At 38.9% G+C, this 22,499-nt stretch overlaps 1 protein-coding gene across 2 annotated transcripts in view; it reads left to right on the top strand.

Annotated features, from left to right (window-relative positions):
- The window catches only part of LOC144075595 (receptor-type tyrosine-protein phosphatase gamma-like), a 113,455-nt gene that overhangs the window by 37,888 nt on the left and 53,068 nt on the right, over positions 1–22,499 (top strand). For both annotated transcript variants that reach the window (XM_077602824.1, XM_077602823.1), the window contains exons 3-4: positions 18,628–18,807; positions 22,181–22,329. In XM_077602824.1, the coding sequence (XP_077458950.1) occupies positions 18,628–18,807; positions 22,181–22,329 (329 nt within the window). The remainder of the gene's footprint in view (positions 1–18,627; positions 18,808–22,180; positions 22,330–22,499) is intronic.

Below are 22,499 nucleotides of genomic sequence, written 5' to 3'. Positions count from 1 at the left end.
CTGGGTGAGCTGAGCCCTCACAGCGCCAGGCGTATTAGCGGCGGAAAGAAGCACTACTCGGAAAAAAATACAAAATTGGACTTACGAACATTTTTCGACTTAAACGCAATTTGCAGACATGTTCGTATGTACCGTTGTTCGTAAGTAGGGGAGCGTCTGTATTTATAAGCTGGACATCTTTATGCCTAAAGAGCATCTCCTGGGTTCTTTGGAAAGAATGCCACACAGTCAGTCAACTTTGCTTTAAAGTCAAGTGCTACTAAATACACAAGGGTCTACCGGGAGCAATGTTTCTCTTGATGCATTAACTTGCAGGAGCTTCCTCTTTCTGGCACCATGGTGACATAGTATTGCTCTTTTTCCTTTGTAAAGGGTGTCAAGCCACATGAAAAAGTATGTTTGATTCACACGCAGCTAACCATTTTGAAGCTCAGATTCAACTGAAAATGATAGAAGCAGAAACACAAGTTTAATGAAAAAAATAAATAAATTTAAAATTCCAAAGACATGCATGGTAGGCTGATTGGACGCCCTAAATTGCCTCTAGGTATGAGTGTGAGCGTGGTTGGTTGTTTGTCTCCTTGTGCCCTGCGATTGGCTTGCCACCAATTTCAACCAATTTCCAACCTCTGGCCCGAAGTCAGCTGGGATAGGCCCCAGCACCCCCTGCGACCCTAGCGGTTCAGAAAATGAGATGAGAGATGAGATGAGTATTGGAAACTTTGAAATAGATTAGGACTTTTACATGTACAGCAATCCCTCGATTATGGCGACTTTGCTTATTGGAAATTCACTAATTGGCATTTTTTTTCTGCTATTAATTACTTAAAAAAAAATATATATATTATTATTTTTTATATCAGTGCCGAGTCCTAGTAGCAAGAGTGGCTACCGCTTACGAGTTTCAGCACGGACTTTCACATTTTTATCAACTGTAAAATTTTTTTTAAAAAAAAATGGTTAACTTCAGTGCTGAGTCCTAGTAGCAAGAGTGGCTTCCGCTAAATCCACGCTGAAACTCGTAAGCGGAAGCGACTCTTGCAACTAGGACTCAGCACTATAGTGAAAAATTAATCCAATATTACATGTTACATCCAATATCATGTCCTGGTTGGCCTTCTGGCATACTACCCTGAAAAAACTCTAGAAGTTAAGCAGGGTTGTGCATGGTTAGTACTTGGATGGGAGACTGCCTTGGAATACCAGGTGCTGTAAACTCCACTAATTTTGTTACACGTAGCTGTGTATGATGACAATAAAGGCTTTTGATTTGATAAATAAATAAAGTTCATAAAAAATAAAAATCCACGCTGAAACTCGTAAGCGGAAACCACTCTTTCTATTAGGACTCAGCACTGATGTAAAAAAAAATGTAATAGGGGTCATCCTACTTGGTATACATTAATCGCGATATTCGAGGGATTACTTTAAAATCCACTATACTTACAAAAAAATTAAGTTATGAAACCACTAGTGGTACAAATTAATTTTGTAAGGAGGTACCACTCTATTTATTTTTTTATTAATTCAGGAAGTTATTCATTCATTCCAAAATTGTATTATTTATGTTTTTACAATAATTATTTAATACATGAATTCCCTCCGCGACCCTAATGAGCATAAAGCGGTATAGAAAATGAGATGAGATGAGATGAGATTTATTCCCTTTTGGCACTGGTGTTCCCTTTCACAGCTTGGAAAATTGTAAATGCAATTCATCCAGTGTGGGCAAGGATTGCCTTGAACTCTCATTAAATTGGCCTGTTAATACACGTCCTTAAACCCTGCCAACATCATGTCCACTTGTTTAATTAGGATAATTTATTTAATGATGTATGTATTTATTAAATTTGGTTCTCTGGTAATTTGATACCCTGGTTCCCCAGACAAATAAACATGGACACACACAGAATAGTGGAACATGTCAGAAAATCTAATGTCATTTTTCCCATGGAATATGCTCAAGAGCAGTGTGCACCAACCACTGGGCTGCAGACCGTGACCAGGCCACAAATAAACAAATAAATACATTTTACACGCACACAATAACACCATTGCCACTCAAATGTGTACTGGTCAAGTGACAGATCAGAAAGACAGTTTCCAGCTTGATCATACCATAAATATTATTTGCCCTGTTGAGTAAGAACCCACCTAATCAGGCAACACAGACAAACCTGCATGCAGTTTTTATACAACAGATATGGCCGTGCACTGTGAGTTTGTTTCAGAAACTCTTTTGTTTTCTTAGCAGTTGCCTGGCTTGCGGTAAACTGCGACACGGCGCAATGTGCCGATGTTGCTGTTCAAAGATGCCTCGTCTATACATAAAGGCCTTTTTGGGCTAGTGATAGTGGTGTGCGTGCGTGCGTCTTCCTGCATTGAAACCATTATTTGTGTTTGTGGGAGGGAACACAAAATGTCTGATTAGTATTGCCATATTTCGGTTGGCACAAGGGTCACACACGTCAAGGCACAATTTAGAGCACATGTGTCAAACCGATTCCGCCGAGGGCCGCAGTGGGTCCCGGTCTTTGTTCCAACCGATCCAGTGCCGACATTTTAACCAATCAGGTGTCTTCTAAAATAAGTAGCACCTGACTTTAATTAACTGATTACACTTGCAAAAGGTATCCTCTTGTTGAGTTAGAATGAAAACCTGCACCCACTGCGGCCCTTTGAGGACCGGTTTGACACCCCTGATTTAGAGTTTCAACCAGCCTACCATGCAAGTTATGAGGATGTGTAAGGAAACTGGAGTACCAAGGGAAAAGCCAGGCAAGCCCGGGGAAAACAAAGGAAGGTCTGGACCTGGGATTGAACCCTCAATCTTAGAACTGTGGGACCCCGGTCAGTTCTTTTTTTTTCTAATTGTTTTTGTTTTTTTTGTGTTCATTGTCAGACATTTCCAGCCAAAGATAAAACAAAGGACTGTTTCCCCTTGAGTACATTGATAAGTCATTTGGTGCATAGTGTCGTTGATATATTTAGTCATAACTGAAATCCTTACTGGTTAGATGGCCTTCAATGTATTGAATACAATAAACAACCCGTACTGCTTAACCTCACAGGGTTCATAGGGGGTGCTTGAGCCTAACCCAGGCAACTATAAGCACAAGGTGAGGGACACCTTGAATTGGTGGCCAGCAAAAAACGGGTACGAGGAGACGGACAACTATTCACCGTCACACTCATACCGAGGGGCAAGCTAACCACTCGATCACTGGACCGTCCCTAGAATAAATATAATACATCCAATAGATGAACAATGACCACAATCATCAAGGCACTTGTGAGGTATACTTTTTTTTAATGAGCAAGTAGGGGCTTTAATTGCCAGCAGCAGTTTGTATAGGCGCAACCAAAGCCCTTTAATTGAGCACTCCGTGGTTTATTTGAACTTGACCTAGAAACTACAATATTCTGTTATCTCTCGCAACCAGATCCTGATATTTTCTTCAAAATAGGGAATGTATATTCTGCATTATTTAGTTTCTACCTGTCAGCAGTATGCTTCTACACAAGAAATTGTATATTCCTCTATTTTGCTCTTCATGTATTCATAAAGGCAAAAAAAGATGCCGCAGCATTAATTGTTAAAAATGAATTTAGCAAGAGTCCGTGTTTACTCATTATTCATCATTGCTACACATTTGGCTCAGCCTACGTGTGCCAGAATAGATCTATTTGTCTCTGTCGGAGATGGGCCCTTGACAGATGTGCCAATATGGCTAGCGAAGTTCAGTGTTGGGGGGCAACCTAATTCTCCATGATGTATCATGCTGGCAGCAGGCAATGAACAGAATTGAGTTCCAAATCATCTTACTTCCCACTGCCTCTGGCAGTTTGTTTCCTTTCTCTCGATGAGGTAAATATATTAAGGATGGAAATAAATTAGGGGTTACTGAGCCTTGAGCTAAGGGTGTATCAGTGTGCTTTTATTGCAGTTGATTTCTTGTATTGTCACACTGGCATGCCCTCATACCTCATAGATACTACACACAAAAGCAGCGCCCAAAAGCACACTGTGATGTTTCTGCTTTTTCCATTTAGACTGATGATTGATGTGCTCGACACACAGGTTTGCTATGTAAACATAATTTAATTTCAGGAATCACACACTACTGTTGTGCCTTGAGGACGCATATTAGGCCTTGTTTGTGGCTTAGGTTTGTCTTAATGGATGTGGACAAGCTTTGCCTTTTGGAATTGCAATAAAGCGGAAGCGTTAGATTGCCAGTGCACAAGTTTCCTCTGTAATTTGGTTATGGTAATGAGCTGGAAAGGGCAGGTGAGAAGCTCAGCAAATTTTTAAACTCATAATCATAATAATTTAGTCTGCAACGAGTACTTATCAGCCCAAAGGTGTGGTGTTAACTACATCGAGCAGGCTTTTGACAGTCTCAACATTGATTAGAAGATGGCTCAGGCTTTGTTTGGATTCTAAAGTGGTGTTGAATAACTAAGTTGTATAAGTAAAGTGGAGAGCCGCGAGAGTTGTAAGGAGAAGTGATTTATTACATTTAGCACTACATCACTTCGAGAACACACATTCCCTGCTTAGGTTAGGTCGTTTTTCCTTTGCTACTATCTAGGGTTTACTGATTTACACTGCTAACAATTGATTTCTGTCTAGATTCTAAATTATTTAGACACTTGTTGTGTAAACATTGGTACTACTCATTGTGGTTCCTGCTTACCTTGTAGAACGATTCAAGTAATGACTTCTGAGAGGTAATACTGAGCTCCAAAAGGTAATTAAATGTTGTTGATTAACTTATGTTTATTAAGGAAAGATGTTTTATACAAGAGATAAGCCAAAATATTGCTATATTGCATAGACGTGTGGTTATTGTTTTGGTTAGAGACACTAGAGGCACGTCCCTGACAATATTCAACCATTAATTACAATATAGTCACTATGAATGTAAGCATTGTCAATTGTGTTATGATTACGTAACTCAAATAAATACATGATACATGAGCATTAAATACAATAAATACATGCATGTAGACCTGGGTGTTAAAGCGATAATGGTAATTATTGTCAAATAATTTCTTTCAACAATAACATTAAAAACATTTGATATGTCAATAAATATAAACTGCAATTACACCACCCGAACACCATAAAGATCAGGAGCGTTCATGTGTCGTGAACACTAGTTACAGACCAACGTTCAGTAGACAAAGAAGATGATAAGGAACGGCTAATCATTTATCAGGGTTAGTGATAGAGCGGCCCACACACAGCATGAAAGCAAAATGACTATAAGACCGCCAAAATGAGCGATTATGAGATGCAGGACAACACCAAGCCTACCCACTAAATGATCCAAGTGAAATCTCCCTGTCATGTACGCGTCTGATGAATGCACATGAGGCGCATTGACAGCAAACACAATTGACTGAGCCTCGGCAGCCCTCCCAATCCCTCACTCCTGCAAGTACAGGTTCAAGACAGCAGTCCACAGTAATTCACTCTCTAACATTGGCCATGATGTTATGGGAAGCCAATAAGAGAATATTCTGATAGGGTAGAGCTCTTCTAACCAAAAACAGGGAAGGGATTTCTTTCTTTTAAAAATGCCCCTTTAACACATGCACAAACAGCTGCCTTATTGAAAATTTATCTCACCCATTTTAACCCACTCCTCATTTGAGGACAGCGTGTAATTCTTTTCTTACTTAATTTCAAGGAGTTTCCCGATTTTATGCAAATTGAGCAAAAATCGAAAACTTGTTAACTTGGTTGGTTTAAAATGGGTTAAGTTGATCGAACTTTTTTTTCTTTAAATGGCCACAGGTAAATTTACATTGTTTCTTTTTGTGAGGCTGAATGAAAAGAGTCTGCTTGCCAATCTTGATTGTCTTGTCTTAAATTGATTATTTTATTTATTTCATATTGCACAGCAATTTTTGGTTTGAAGGCAAATATGTAAAAATAAAGATGCTTGTCAATATTTCTAGTTTTATTGTTCTTTGCTTTTCCTCGTGTCAGGAGGGAGTTTAAGCTTTAAAATTGATGCGGTTATATAGTAGTTTCCTTATATTTTCTGATTCCATTCAAAACATGCCACTCAGGTCTGTGTGTGTGATTCTGTTATTTCTGACAGGGCAATGAATAATGAAAACAAAATGGCTTTTGCCTTACAGGTTAAAGGCAAATGCTTTAGAATCCTCTAAGAATGTCTTTTTTTCAAATTAATTACACTGGCTGCTTTATGATTAATGTCCACATGAAATAAAAAATAATTAGACATCTTATTGCTTTGCTTCCACCAGATATCAAAATGTATCATTTTGTCTCCTTATGTATATCTTGTCAGTTCCAAACTGAGCCAAATTGAATTCAAACCTTGTGCAATGAAACAAATTGTCTTTTTACTTCATAAGATGGAAGGGCGTGACTTAAGGAGGGTTCAAATAACCTCATGTGAGATGTTGCGTTTGTCCCAGCAACATCACCAATAAAAAAGAAGTCGCGGGCTAGCTGGGGACACTGTCTGAATGCTTCTCAATAGATTTGTAAAGTTTTTTTTCTTTTTCTTCATCTGCAGTACATACATTTTTGTTGCAACAGATCATCACAGACACTTTGACCAATGATATTTCTGCAGAAAACAAGAAGCACCTGACTGCAATTTACTGATTGCACTTGTAGGAACCAGATTAGTAAAATTGTTGGTTCGAGTGAAAACCCGCACCTAGGAAGAAACTTAGAGAGAGGCCTCTACAACTCAACTGAAAAATGTATGAACATAAGCCTTTTATTGAATTCAATGCTTTTATTGTCATTATACAGGTATAATGAGGTTTAAAGGTTCACTACGAAGTGCACAAATAATGACAAACAAACGGACAAACTAATAATCAATAAATAATAACAATATATAATAAATCAACAATCAACAAATAAGTAATAAATAAGTAGTCAACAACCTAAATATGTGGGGAAGGGCCTATGATCAAGGTGAAGTGAAGATGATGGTGGTTTAGTGTGCAGGTTATTGAGAACTTTATTTCAAGTCAGGTAAATTCTCATCATGAAGTTCAAGAGGTCTCGTCATCAGGAGGAGCTTCTGCGGGTTTTTTTTGGCGCACAAGGAACGTAGTGACAGGGAGTTGTGACTGTTGTTTCTTTTTGTACAAATATGGTTTTGTACAAGGAGATTGGGGGTGGCCCGGCGGATGAGTGGTTAGTGCATCTGCCTCACAATGGGGGACCTGAGTTCAAATCCAGGTCAGTCCACCTGTGTGGAGTTTGTATGTTCTTCCTGGGCCTTCGTGGGTTTTTTCCGGGTACTCTGGTTTCCTCCCACATTCCAAAGACATGCATGGTAGGCTGGTTGGACACTCTAAATTGCCCCTAGGTATGACTGTGAGCGTGAATGGTTGTTTGTCGCCTCTGGCCCGAAGTCAGCTGGGATATGCTCCATCACCCCTGGAAACCCTAGTGAGGATAAAGCGGTTCAGAAAATGAGATGAGACAAGGAGATGACACTGTCAAGACGGTTGCCAAGTTTGATAGCTATGACCATGTTGTCATCAATCTCCAGGACACTTTGTTGCAAACTGCAAGCCATATTGAATATTTCTTGCTGTAGGAAGACCACATTCTTTATCCTCATTCCCGTCATCGTTTTGAAGGAAATCCAACTTCCACTCTGCTCCTTCGTGACATCCAGCCTTCTGACCCGCCCAGAGAGCTCTATTTTCGGATAAGAGCGACGGCGTCCACCGGGTACCCGCACTTGAAGGGAAATTCAACTTCCACTCCGCTCCTCCGCGGCATCCAGCTGCTACCCGTCCAGAGAGCTCTATTTTTGGATAAGAGCGACGACATCCGCCCGATGCTCACAATTAAAGGGAAATTCAACTTCCACTCCACTCCTCCATGGCGTTCAACCGTTTTACCCGCCCAGAGAGCTCTATTTTCAGATAACATCGACAGCATCTGCCTGGTGCCCGCAGTTAGAGGGAATCTTTCAAGTACCCCATGGACCCAACACCCTCACAACTTTTTATATTTTTTTCTGTCATTGAAATTTAAGAATTCCAAGGGAATGTAAGCTATAATGTCTTCAAGACAAGAACTACTAAAAGTGGTTTAAAAGAGAAGGCATTTTTCTTCACAAATGGCACTTAAATCTTAATGCCGCTGGCAATAGATTTTCGAAGAAATTATCATAATAATTACACTAACTATTATTCAATTAAATGACATACTACATAAGTAGAAAAAAACAACTTCAGTGTTGTTCTCTTACAAGGCATACACTCGTTAGTCTTGGTTCTGTGCAAATACACGTCAGTTTTGTCCCTGGTAAACTTGAAATGTGACTATACATTTGAATCTGTGATTTAACCGTGTCCGTTTAGAGATGTTTAGCTGCATGTGTGGGGCCCATCTTTAGGCACAGTGGATGCACAAAAATAATGAGCCCGTTTGTCTTCGTAACATCACAATTCCTATAGTAAATTTTGAAATTGGCTTGTATTGCCAACGCTGATCAGAACTCATCCTTGGACTTAGCAAACTATCTCAATTTAACCAGTGCCAACAATGTCCTATTTTTTTCTTTACTTATTTTGTTTAAATACCATGTGTGTGTATAAAAAAATGTTAATTTGTTGTAGCTTTTATTTTACTGATTGAGAAAGAAACCTCAAGCGATTGAATTTCCAATTTCTCAGCATGCAAATGAAATATATATATATATATATATATATATATATATATATATATATATATATATATATATATATATATATATATAAAAAATGGAAATTCAATCGCTTGAGGTTTCTTTACTAATCAGTAAAATCAAAGCTACAACAAATTAACATTTTTTTAAATTCCTTTTTTGTTTGAAATAGAATTAAGGCTTTTGAGCATTGGTGTCAGGTATTATATAATTTATTGGTAGGCAGGGTACAGCTCTGTCTGACAAGGCAAACCGTCCACCTGCCGCCGCGAGGCAAGGCGGCACGACAGCAACTGTGTTGTGGAGCAGAATAAACTAGGACATGTTGCCCGTGATGGCACATGAAACACACATCCACGTTGCTTGTGTAACACCCAAATGGTTAAAGAAAGACAAAGTTCAGAAAAAAGTCTAAGGCCTCCCTAGGATATTGCATTATTCTGCCTGAGTGTTACGATATTTAAATAACAACCAACTGTTGCGTTTCATGTTACTGGCGCACAAATTAGATGAGAAATTTTCTTTTTGAAGTTCACTTGACAAGGTTATGCACTTATGCTAAGCAGCTGAGTTAGTCTTTGGTTAATACACATTGGCCCACTGCCAGATATGCTAGGGGGAAATTGTTAACATCTTTCAGTTTTAGGGAAGCACTTCCTTGTCAGACTGCATGTATTTCCGTCGCTCTGCTTTCTGTACACAAGGTCCTCGAGATTATTTTTACAGACCAAGGGATGTTGTACTTATGCAGCGGCCAACACCCATGAGCAGGAAGCCACCGTTTCTATGAAAGTCCACGAGATGGAAGCAGATAGCACAGAGGGAAAACAATATTTTGGCTAGGGTTCATTCTGCTGGCCAATTAGACTCTGATGTATGTATGATTTAGCACTTCCTCTGCTTGCTTTTATGTATTTGGGCTACTGTTTGGAACACAATGACCCTTGATTAAAGATTGAGCTCAACCTTAGAGAAAGCCTTGGCGCCATTCTTATCAGATGCCTACTTCTTAGCACACAGCAAAGCAACTTGAAATCAATGGTCTTATAATAGTGGTTCTTAACCTTGTTGGAGCTACCAAACCCCACCAGTTTCATATGCACATTCACCGAACCCTACTTGAGTGTAAAATATATATATATTTTTTTCAAATTCAAGATATACAAATTCCTCGCAGCATAGGCCAAGCAAAGTCACGTGATCATGCGCAGCCAGTGATGGTCAAGCGGAGCATGTTATGTGTATAGACATGATGAGTCGATGTGGCTTGACCCCCTTGGCAGAGGCTCCACCAAACCCCTATGGTTTGATCGAACCCAGGTTAAGAACCACCGTCTTATAATGATGTCTCAGACAGCAAAAAATACTTTTAATTATATATTTTTTTACAAGTGACTCATTGAAGAACATGATGTGATTGGAAAGTTCACTTGCCAGTGTGTAGTGCATTGTTAATCCTTTTTAGGTGTGGGGTGATGGTGGTGTTGTTTTAAGGCATGTATCAAGACAAATGGATTGTTTATCTTTCGCTCCGCCCTCTTCTGGAGACATTAGCAGGAAGTGGAAGCCGGATTTTGGAATGGCAACTAAGTGCTGTTAGGTCATAGGTGTTAAAATTTTGTAATGGAATAAAGTTGAGGTTAAGTCACGCCTCAAAATGATCCTTATGTAACTTGTATTCAATTGTTTTCTTTCTGGTTAGTGCCTGTGAGATTATCATTTTTTGCTCACTTTAGTAGTTAGTTTCTCAATTTAAATCCTGCTTTCTTGCTGTTTCAATGTTGTCTGGGAGCAGTAGAAGATTAAATCTGCGTGTTGCGAGACTCGTCTCATTCTATAGGAAGCAAAGATAAAGATGCTATTTTAAAAGCGGCCTCATCTCCTTGTACTTGTGAAATGTTTTATTTGTCTCTTTCATGTTAACCTTCAAAAGCCCTCTATTTCCTCATCACACTTCCTTTGTAGTCTGCATCATTCTTCTACGGTGAAATTTCAATTCTTTGTTGTTGGGTGGCAGTGCCCTGACTTCCGCCATGTTTCATCCCCTGTCTTCCGCTTGTGAGTTTTGGAGTGAATTTTTACATTTTTTATGAAGATTTGTGATTCAGATACTTAATATACAATAATGTGATGTATTGAAGCCGTGAATGTTGAAACCGCGAAGTGGTGAATGCCTTGTCTGTTTTCTATGATTCCAGTTCTCTCCCAAATTCCCAAAACATGTATGCTAGGTTTATAGAACTCAAAGAATTGCCCAATGGTTCAAAAGTAAACATGAAAATGTTGTTTCTCTCCTTGTCCCCTGCAATCAGAGAACCAATCCAGGGTGCACATTCCTACTCACAGGCTCCAGAACCTCTTGATCCTCATGAGGATCAGCAATATGGAAGATGAATGAATTAACGTTGCCATAAATTAAAATAATTGGCAATTACCAGTTCCTGTAATTTGGAAAATTGAAACTAAAATTTTCAAAGCTAAGATATACAATGGTATATCTACTTAGGAAATCGTTTCAGAAGGGGTTTTGTAACTTCGATTTTTTTGTAATTAAAGTGTCATTTTACATATAGATTCTGTAATTCCTTACATTATCTTACATCATTATAATCCCAACTAAACTCTTTTAAAAACCGATCAAAGTGTACCAATTTGGTCTAATTTTGTTTTAATCTAATCTTTCATGCAAAACATTGGTCACACATAAAAAAGGAATACATAATCTAAATCAAAACTTCACAATGGTGGATGTTTCTATTTTAATTTGTTAAGCAGAGAGTAAGAGTAAACCCCTTTTCTGAACTGGATAGCTGAAACAATTATTTGGGCTATCTAATAATGTAATCTATCTCATCTCTATTTTCCTCTGACAAACTAATTCCACTAGATTAGTTAATTCTGATATATTGATGACACATGACAGAATTGTAGCCTCTTAAGGTTTTGGTCAAAAGTTAGATTTAAAAATAAAACCAAAAGCATGATAGTAAATTATAAATTACTCAATACTTCGAAATGACATCACTTGCCTTTGAAGCCTACTGAAACCCTCTGGGAGAGTTATGTAATTCCTGGCTGTAAAAATAATTTGCTAAAAAGCTCTTTTGGAAGTTCTATAGAAATATACAAATGCACTTGACTGACACACTTTTGCAATTTGTACATCGTTTGACTGTTTGAATGACTCTAGCAGGGCGGCTGTCGTGGGTTGCTCATCGAGCCGTACATTTATGTCTCAAAAGACAGTCTAGCGGTGTTGTCTCATTTCTGACACTGCTTTGATTTTATGACGGTGTGTCGTTTTGGCAGCATGACCCTATTTAGTCTCTGTTACAGTCACTCATCAAATGTGGCTGCCCCCATTTTGCCAGGGTGATTTTCTTCACTATGATTCTTGTTCAAAGCCGTCTCAAACAGCAATAACTATATTCAGACATGTTTGCCAGTTCTAATTCATAACCATGTGCAGCCCCGCCCCCAACCCTGTTATACTGTTTTCCAAATGAACTCTTCTCCAGTTTTATCCCGTCATCCCTTGTCGACACTGAGCAAGCATCATGAAACATGTCGACACTGAGCAAGCATCAGTTGCTTGTTACTAGGGAGGTACCGATATTGAGTTTTTGACTTACGATCCAATCTTGATTTTTCCAGATATATTTTGCTGAAACTGATTCAGTGCCAAACCGATGCCCATAATTTTAGACCAGTAAAAATAATGCAAAATATAATGCAACTAGTAAATAATGAATGTATATGTATGTATTTGTATTAAAATCAATACATTCGATATCTCATTAAGATGTTACTGTCATTAGTTTCTTAAAAGATGTAACCCCACCAAGCGGACACGTCCAGTACTCCAAAAATAATCGTATCAGATCAAGGCATCACTACTTGAGATGAAGTGAATTATCTTACTTGTAGACATGTTCGAATGGCATCTCAAAGGTTTTTGTTTAGCACTAGAAAACATTTAGAATCTTTCTTTGTCTATTTGTTTAAAATGTATTAGAGTTATTAGCTACTAAAACTAGAAGCTTCATTCACAGCAAATGTTTTCCTTTTTAGTATTGGATTGGATTGGATAACTTTGTTCATCCTGTATTCGGGAAATTTTTTTGTCACAGTAGCAAGTATGCATACCTCGATTGTTGATTTTTGTAATCAGTTGTGATTGTTTGGGAGCTAGTCATTTAGGGACTTAAATTGGTTTACATCTAACGTAACTGGAGATATTTATTGATAAATCACGTACTGGGAATCTTACTATGCCGAATATACTATTAACAAAGCTTTCTAATTGCAATATAGGCTATAGGCAAACGTGCTTACAAGAAAAAGTGGCTTGTCGTTGTTTTCTAAAATGACATGTTGTCATTGAGTGAGTGAAGAAAAATAGGGTCGTCCTCATTGTTTGTCCAACAAAGACATTTGACACCTCTCTATGTTGCAAAATGTGGCTCCACCATCTGGTGTTGGGTCAGCAGTTTGTACCTGACAGCAGGCGTCTTGTTCAACAATCTCTTGGAATGCCAAGGAGAAAAATTTGGCCTTATTAACAGAGCTGAGCATTTCTACTGAATCTACAGCTAGAGATTTACTACATTGAACAAGATAATGTAAACACATATAGCAATGACAAGTTCATGTTGATTAGTTGCCATAAATATCAAGATGAACAACATCCTATTTGACCCAAAAATGAGCAAAGAATGTACCTTCCTTTTTCTTAAAGGTACTCATTCTTTAATTCATCTTCCTTACCGCACATCCTCGAAAGGGTTGCAGGGGTTGCTGGAGCCTAACCCAGATGTCTTTGGGCGAAAGGCAGAGGACACCCTAGTCTGGTCGCCATTCAGCCGTAGGGCACACAGAGAGACAAACGACCATCCACATTAACAATCATACCACCGCCAGCGGGAATCCATCCCGAGCCTGCCCACAATGAAATCAGACGAGTGAACCTCTACCCTATTAGGCGAGTTCTTAAAGGTACTCACTCAATACACATAATAAAGACTCAAAATCAGGTGATCCAAGTTCAACAATATATGATCTCAACATTCCTAGTTGTATGTTCAGTAAATCTTGCATGTTCATTGGTTTTGAGTTGGTGCCTCACGAACAATGTGGATTAGTTTGCTCTCTAATTGCAAAGGCTCCCACAAAAACATTCTACTTTCGGATTCAAAACATTAAATCCCTTTTTTAAATCATAATCCTCTTAACAAAATAATGCCATGAAATGTTACCTGTGAGCGAACATCTGGGTAAATAGCTTGATGATAGTGGGAGTTTGCATATTTAATCAACATTGTTTTCATAGTGTTGAATCAAACAAACCACGTGCCATCTGATATCTGTGTTGATGAGTTTGGATGCTGGCCAAAATAAGATGTTAAAGAAAAAATGTTGCATGTTAAATGCTATTTTATAAAATATTCTCACCGTGGCCTTGTATAGAGTTGTGGCCACGAGGTTTATTTTAGCCATGCTGATGTATTGCAAAGAGACAAATGAATCCAATGTATCTCAGCCCTCCATTGTCTGATTGCTGTGCTGATCCTCCGTTTTGAATCATCAAAGAAATATATTTGTGTACAGGATATTTTTTAGATGGCAAATCAAATTTAGTGATACCTTTACTTACCGTATTTCCACACCTATAGGGCGCACGAAAACGTCTAAATTTTTCAATAAAATGGTCGATGCGCCCTGGTGGCGCAAGTGGTTAGCGCCTTGGCCTCACAGCTCTGGGGCCCTCGGTTCAAATCCAGGTCATGTCCATCTGTGTGGAGTTTGCATGTTCTCCCAGGCCTGCGTGGGTTTCCTCCGTGTACTCCGGTTTCCTCCCACATTCCAAAAACAGGCTGATTGGACACTCTAAAATGTCCCTAGATATGGGTGTGAGTGTGCATGGTTGTCCGTCTCCTTGCACCCTGCGATCGGCTGGACACCGGTTCAGGGTGTCCCCTCCTTCTGGCCCAGTGACAGCTGGAATTGGCTCTAGCACCCTCGCGACCTTAATGGGGATAAAGCAGTTCAGAAAATGAGATGAGATGATCGATGCCCCCAATTGGTCAGTGCGTGCTTCTTGTTTGTGCACTAAATTCAATTTTTTGTATGACCCTGACTGCTTGAGTGACTGTTTTTATTTCTTGCCGACACACTACTTATTGCACCTGTTGCACTTTTTAAAACATACACCAGCATGCATGCTATGTGCTATGCGTCATGCTAGCTCAACCATACCAGCGTGCCCTTTAAAACGAAGCGCCCTATGTATTGATAAAAAACAGAAAAAAACACTCGCAACTGAGACTGCGCCCTATAGGGTGGTGCGTTTTGTGGGTGTGAAAATACGGTAATTGGTTTCAAAACTTGTTTTATAACTTGGATTTTTCGTAAGTAGAGCAGTATTTTATATGTAAATTCTCTAATTTGTTCCATGGCCCTCCAAAAAATTACCAACTAAACCCTTTAAAATCATCAGTGTCCCAATTTCGTATGAAACATCTTAGAAACGCATAAAAATAAGAGAAAATAATAAGACATTTAAATACTTACAACTTAAGCTATTAAAATGACGCCACAACTCCGAACCAAACAAAAAGAAGCAAAAAAGTCCAGCTCCTTAGCACTGTCGATATCGCTCTCTGTCTCTCTTGCTCGCTCGATTTCTCCTTCACCTCACTTACACTGAGCGGCAAGAACAGCATTTAAATAGTATCTTATTGGAACCCAATTCTTTACAATATGTAAATAAATAAGAAATATAATAATATACACACCCCAATAATAAACCCACAACTTCAAATTATGTAAGACACACAGAGAAGTCAAGAAACAACTCGGTGGCACAAGAACTCACTGCCAAAGAGACGAGGAGGGTCCATATCTAAACTCACGAATTAATGTTAGACGCAATGGCTTCTCTGCTAATCTGCCTGGCTTCTACAGCGCCCTAACCTTGCACATTCATAGAGCCACTGCGAATGGGAAGCCATTGAGGTGTTGAGAGATAATAGGAAACCAACTTCAGCACGACAATTTAAAAAGAAAATATATACAAGTGTATTGTAGCGTCGCTTGTCTGTGGGTTTATTTTCTGTTGATTTAGATAGGTACTGCGCCCGTGATTGTAAATAGGTGTCAATAAAGATATGTTGCGTGGATGTTGTAAGTGAGGCAAGTGAGCCTTTTTTGCCTGCTTTGACCAGAGAGGGCACTCAAGAGCAACTATTTTAAATGCTGTTATATTCAATTATCTGCACTTGATCATTCATAAGTTGGACAGCTTTATGAATCCTGGTATAGCAATTTGTATATTAAAGTGTTCTTAACCTGAAAATTCTGCATGGCATGCCAAAGCATTCGTTAGTAGAGGTACCACTATACCTCGAATAAAATGTGTTTTTGCTCTTTAATTGCCCCCCACCCCCCAGGTACAGTATATGTTGTATCGTGACCTATTTGTTCTCAATTATGTGCCACTTGGTCCTTTATGTTTGCCTAGCAAATATTTATGAATTCATTTGTGTTTTGGCACTCTTGAGAAAAATAGAAAAACATGAATTGTCCTTTTGTTCTTGTAGGCCTATAAAATATGTTGTTGGTTCAGAAAATGGGACCTCTTTAAAGCGACTTGAGGCATTATACGTCAGACAGTAAAAGAGAATTTTGACTTTTGATTTGCCTTTGTCTTGTATTCTTGAAACAGATGGAAGTTATGGCATAACTCAAACATTTTAGAAAGATAACTTTTACGTTCATCAACATTATATTCTGGCAACGCATTACTGTGAAGCTACCACGTCTTGGTTCGATCTGCCCTAGTCCTTGGCCTAGAAACATGAAGCCCAACACGTAAAAGCAAATTCTCTGCTTCTACAAGAGAATCAATATTTTCTGTACAAAGAGTGTCTGCTCAATATTGAACTAAAAAAAACTGTTAGATCAAAAATTGTTAAAAAGAAACTTTCTGCTTCTGAAGTACAACACCGTGAGTTTTACTCAGAATGTGTATTTGAATAAACAATCACTTTATTTCCTATAAAATCACCCTGTATAAATAGATTATATTCTGTAATAAATTGAAATAAGCTACGCATTTTTATGGAATCTGACGATATGGTTCTTTGCTAGATTTATGATTTTTTTTTTATAAACCAATGAATAACAAGTGTACCGTAATCCTTGTCACTAATGCGATGGGGACATTTTTTTTTCAGTCTGACTCATGCTCAAAATCTTTCAGCTTTACATGACAATTCCACTCTCATTTAATCAGGACCTGTAAACCTTAGTATTTGGGTCTGTTAGACCCCCACACACACACACACACACACACACACACCCACACACACACACACACACACACACACACACACACACACACACACACACACACACACACACACACACACACACACACACATTATTTTAATTACACAATGAAGAGAAAAAAATATATCTATATATATATTTTTTCTCTTCATTGTGTATTTAAAATATAATATGTAAATTCAGACAATACATTCTAAATGTTTATAAGTTTTTTATTTAAAAATTCAAGCGCTGTATTAATTTCTACTTATTTCAAGGAATGTTAGTGCCTGTTTCTCACACATTTATAAGCCATGTTTAAAATCAGAGGGTTAATATCCCTTCTTCATGCAAAAGAAAATTGACTGGTATCATGTGGGGGTGTACCTCGCCTGTTTCGCACCGTCTTCGGATAGGCTCCAGCACCATAACGACCTTCGTAGGATTAAGCGTTACAGATGATGATTTAATGAATATTCTGATTCTCAAACTTTAATCATAGTTATTCGAAAATAGTGGGCTTGTTCCTGTTATGCGTTAGAACAATAATCATTGAGATGGGTGGGATTGTTGTGTTTGATAATTCCCAAATAATCCTGGATAATGCTGTTGTTTCTGAAGACTGAAGGACAAGGCCTATGGCTCTAAAGTGTTTATACTTAGCAAGAAGTAAATCTATTCTGGATTGAGAGGGATTCTTGTGTCTTTTTTTCATTTGAGATATGCTAAATTTCCCTATATCTGGTCCGAATGGGATCCTGAATATTGTGTTAACCCAGAAAAAGTTTCAATCCATGCAAGCTTTCTTGTTCCCCTGATCCTTCATCTTTTGTTGTTGCATTGGCCCATTGTAGCCGAGAAGAGATCAAGGGGACCACTGTCGGTTATGGATTATTTCTTTGCAAAAGTGGCACTGTAGGGGATAGAGGATTAAAAGAGCAGACAGTGGATGGGGATTCTACAGGAATTTAGTTTGCTTAGTTTGCTTACTGACTTGTTTAAGTGGAACCATTTCTCTTAATTTGCCAGGGCTGTGATTTGGTTCAATTCTGTATTCTGTGTTTGCTTCAACTTGTTGTGTAGGAAATAATTTTTGATCATTGATTACAGTCGCACCTGTACATACGCATGATTCTATATATGACATTTTCAGGTTAAGAAATGTTTTGATATGCAAATTACTGGTCCAAGATAAGAAAGGCTGTCAAATTCATGAAGGATCACCCGACGGTGCAGCGGTTTTTTCGTCTGACTTTGGTGCGGGCAGCGTGGGTTCTATTCCCACTTGATGGTAGTGTGATTGCAATTGGTTGTCTGTCATAATCTGTGCCAGACGACTGACTGTCAGGGGACTAGGCTGTAGTCCGCCTTCCGGAAAAAGTGAGGTTGAATATGCTTCGCCACCCCACAACCCTTACAAAGACAAGTGTTGTTTAAAATGAATGCATGATTTACATCCTAGCTCTCTGTTTAGCAGGCTTATTGATGTGCTGTTTCAAATGCTGTCATCGAACTTCTAAAATAAAAACAGATTGTGATTTATACATATATAACAGCTGTTTTTAAAACCTCTTGTTGCGTGTTTCCATAGGAAGCCATGGACCACGAGGCTGGTCGACATTATACCCAGAATGTGCTGCAAAAAAGCAATCACCCATCAATATTGTAGAGGAACAAGCTCTGATTTCGGACGAGTATCAGGAGTTGGAACTTGACAAATTCAGCAAGGAGTCCTCCAACCAGACCACCATGAAAAACACAGGAAAAACAGGTCAGCACTTTTTAAAATGTACAGATCAGTAATTAAATGTATATGTTTATACTGTAAATACATGGGTGTACATTTGGGGCAACATAAACTAAATCTGAATTCCAAACTCAATCTGAAATTCTAATTTATGTTTAAGGCCTATATAAGTATATTGAAGGTTTATATAAGTGCATTTGTATGTTTAAGGCTTGTATAAGTAACACGCATTGGTTTGTACTGAAAAAAACATTTAATAAAATTGAGAGAATATGTACAGTACTGTAGAGAGAGAGAGAGAGAGAGAGAGAGAGAGAGATTTATGTATTAGAAACTGGCCGAAAGAAGCGATCTAACGATGATTGCACAGTTTTCTTCTTTTTTTCATCATAAATGATGCGGTAGCACTGTATGGCATCATTCAATTGATTTGCAAACTTTGTGCAACGTTCAATATTTGGGTCCTGCTTCCTCGATCTTTCTGTTTATAAATGGTACTGACGGTCGAACGATTCAAGTTGTATGCTAGTGCAACGCTCACCACTCTCACGCGCATCAAGCTTCGTTATTATTGCCACTCGTTTCAAATGGAATGGCTTGCCTCTTCCTTGCACATCCCTCAATAGAAGCCTTTCGCTTTTTACCAACCATGTTCAATAATGGATGCATGAGATATTTAATGATACAAATGAAAAAGGTTCTTTGCGCACTGGAGATACGTCACACACTTCCGCATTGCAATGAATTGGACAGAAGAAGGTAGATGCTGGGTGAGCTGAGCTCTCACAGCGCCAGGCGTCGGTATTAGCGGCGGAAAGAAGCACTACTCGGAAAAAAATACAAAATCGAACTTACGAACATTTTTCGACATAAACGCAATTTGCAGACATGTTCGTATGTACCGTTGTTTGTAAGTCGTATGTTCGTAAGTAGGGGAGCATCTGTACTGAACATTCTAGAAACGTTCAGATGGTCACAAGCTCGAACAAAAAGTCCAACAGTTTATAAACAACGTTGAACGTCGATGCCTCCGGTAGCACTGCATTAATGTGCAAGGATGTTGCCATATGGGCTCAGGAACACTTTGGAAAAGCATTGCTTATTAACATACAGTGCAGTATTAATCAGTACATCCCCAAATGCTAGTTACAAATTAATAATACAGAGTGAAAACCCTAATAACTAATACATTTTACTAATCTGAGATGGATTGACTCAAAAAGAAAGTGCGATGTGGACTGATGAGTCCACAATTGACCTGTTACATGGCACAAGATCACATTTCAAGAAAGAAAGAAATATTCTAATAGATTGTAAAATCCAAACGTCTACCCTATGAACCTATGCTCCAAAGCCAAGATGTAAAATATTTACTGTGTCCATGAAGCGAGAAACAATCAACACCAATACTAATCCCTTGTTATTTTTGTAAATCCCTCTTATAAACAGAATTCCAACCTCGCTCGTTGTCATTTTACAGGCTCGATACATCATGTACAAACACATTTCCAAGTTTGCCACCCTACCCCCACCCCTCCCGACCTCAGACACTATCTCCTACTAAATCCATAGACCAGAGGTGTGAAAACCCTGACCTGAATTGATATCTTGCGCTTTTGGCAGTGCCTCAAAGATAGTACTGTCATCTTTGCATTTGATTATGATTAGAGTTGTTAGCCTCCATGACAACCGAGGCCACTGGGACAGCAAAGCTTTGGGCTGCTTATTTACACAGATGGAAATAACACAGCATTTTAACACTTGGCTTGACGAGAGGATTTCAAACTGCTTTGCACTGTGCAAATTCTGGAAGCCTCCCAACCTGAGGTCCTATGACAATGTTTAAGTGTCCTTGAGCGAGATACTGAACCCCCACAAGGTTGCATCATTGGTAGCTAAATGAGGAGACAGTGTTAACACACTTTGAGGGCCTGAAAGATGGAAAAGCACTATAAAATTGAAAGGCCATTTACTAATTTTACCATGGAGACCAGCTGGGGAGAAGGGAATAGTTCCTACTTGAGCTTGAGCCTCAGATGTTTTAATCCGCAAATCAGAACTTTACTTTAAACATAGAAGTAGTTGGCATTCTAAGAGAGGCAAATTTTTGAATGTATTTTCAGTCAAACAGGCACATGTGCCGAATTTCCCTGTCACTTAATCTGCATGGAAGATACTCTTAATTTGACAGTTCAGAGTCTATTATTACACATTGTTCCACTCAACACAAGTGTACTCATCATTAAAAAGACAAAAAGACACATACAGGGCTTAAGACCTTTTATGAAATTTCAAAAGTCAATACTGTAATCTAGAAGTTTGAAAAGTTCCCTTGTGTCAGCTTTGAGATCAAACTGATTGGCCGCCAGGCAGAGTGCTCCTCAACAAAAACATTTATGAGTCAAATTTCAAACAACTTTGCACCAAATTCACGGTGGATCGGGTGGCCCCTGAGACATTTGCATTGATCAAGGATTTATTTTCACACACACTCCCCTTCTTTCGCAGGCTGTGATTCAAGGTCTTTTTGGCTTAGCTTCTAATTCCCACTCTGCTGTTGGAGGGTTCAAACACACCCGGTAGCGCATTTCTAATGAAACTCCCAGGGCCAGCCAGTTCTGCCGCTCCTTGACTTTCCTCGTGTTGAGCACTGGATTACAGTGCTTCGACAGCAGCAGTAGAAGGGATTTATCATCTCCGTCAATATTTTTGTATGCATCTTGTCAAATAACTTGCACTACTAAGTTTGCGTGATTGGTGACCTCCTCCCCTTACAGTCTGACCCTCATACTTTTGATTCCTAGAAAATCATCTGCATCTAAAACCCTTTTCTCTGTGAGCTGTGCCATCAACTTAAGCAGCACTGGCATGTTAATGCTGCTGGCAGATTTCTTTGGAGCCTTACGACAGGGGCTCTGCTCATCCCTCATCTCCTGATGCTCTTCTTTGCTCTTCACTCCTATTTTCCCTGAATGTCACCGTTTTTCAAATGTCTCCCTGCTTTCCATCACAGGGTGATCCGATTCATTTATCAAGATTTCACCTAGTCACTGTGCACAGCATGTTCTTCCTGTCTTCTGTATTGACTTGGGGTCTGTGTGTGCCTTTGTGATATGATTACAAGTGGGCTGAGAAGCTGTCTAAATCCCCCTGTAACAGGGGATCAGCCGACACAACACAAGGCCTAATCTGGCTAATGATATCAACTGCAGACAAGCTAAAGGCTTCTATATACAGAAATGCTCTTATTGCCGGTTTAATAAGTTTTTTTAATTATTTTTTTTAATTGTATTTTATCTCCCAAAGTAAGACCGAATCTTTCAGTGCATGAAGTCAAAATATATTGAATGTAACTTGATTTTTTTTTCCGGTAACACTTTAAATTTTCTGTTTTTAGTTGCGGTTCTCCTAAAAGATGACTACTTTGTGCGGGGTGCTGGACTGCCGGGCCGCTTTAAGGCTGAGAAGATCGAGTTTCATTGGGGCCAGAGTAATGCATCAGCAGGCTCAGAGCACAGCATCAATGGCAGACGGTTTCCCGTCGAGGTAAAGTATCCCGTCAACATATTACCACCAAAAATATACACTTAGGTAAAGATAAAGGGTGGTTCACAAAGTTACTTAAGTGTTTTCCATAAATGCTTTCAGATGATAAAAAGTGCTAACATACACATTTCAAACCGGAAACTGGTGCAATAGCTTGTATCAAGGCAATA

Source organism: Stigmatopora argus, chromosome 6 (genome assembly GCF_051989625.1).
Source record: "Stigmatopora argus isolate UIUO_Sarg chromosome 6, RoL_Sarg_1.0, whole genome shotgun sequence".
NCBI classification, from domain to species: domain Eukaryota; kingdom Metazoa; phylum Chordata; class Actinopteri; order Syngnathiformes; family Syngnathidae; genus Stigmatopora; species Stigmatopora argus.
This window is presented reverse-complemented; position numbering and strand designations above follow the sequence as displayed.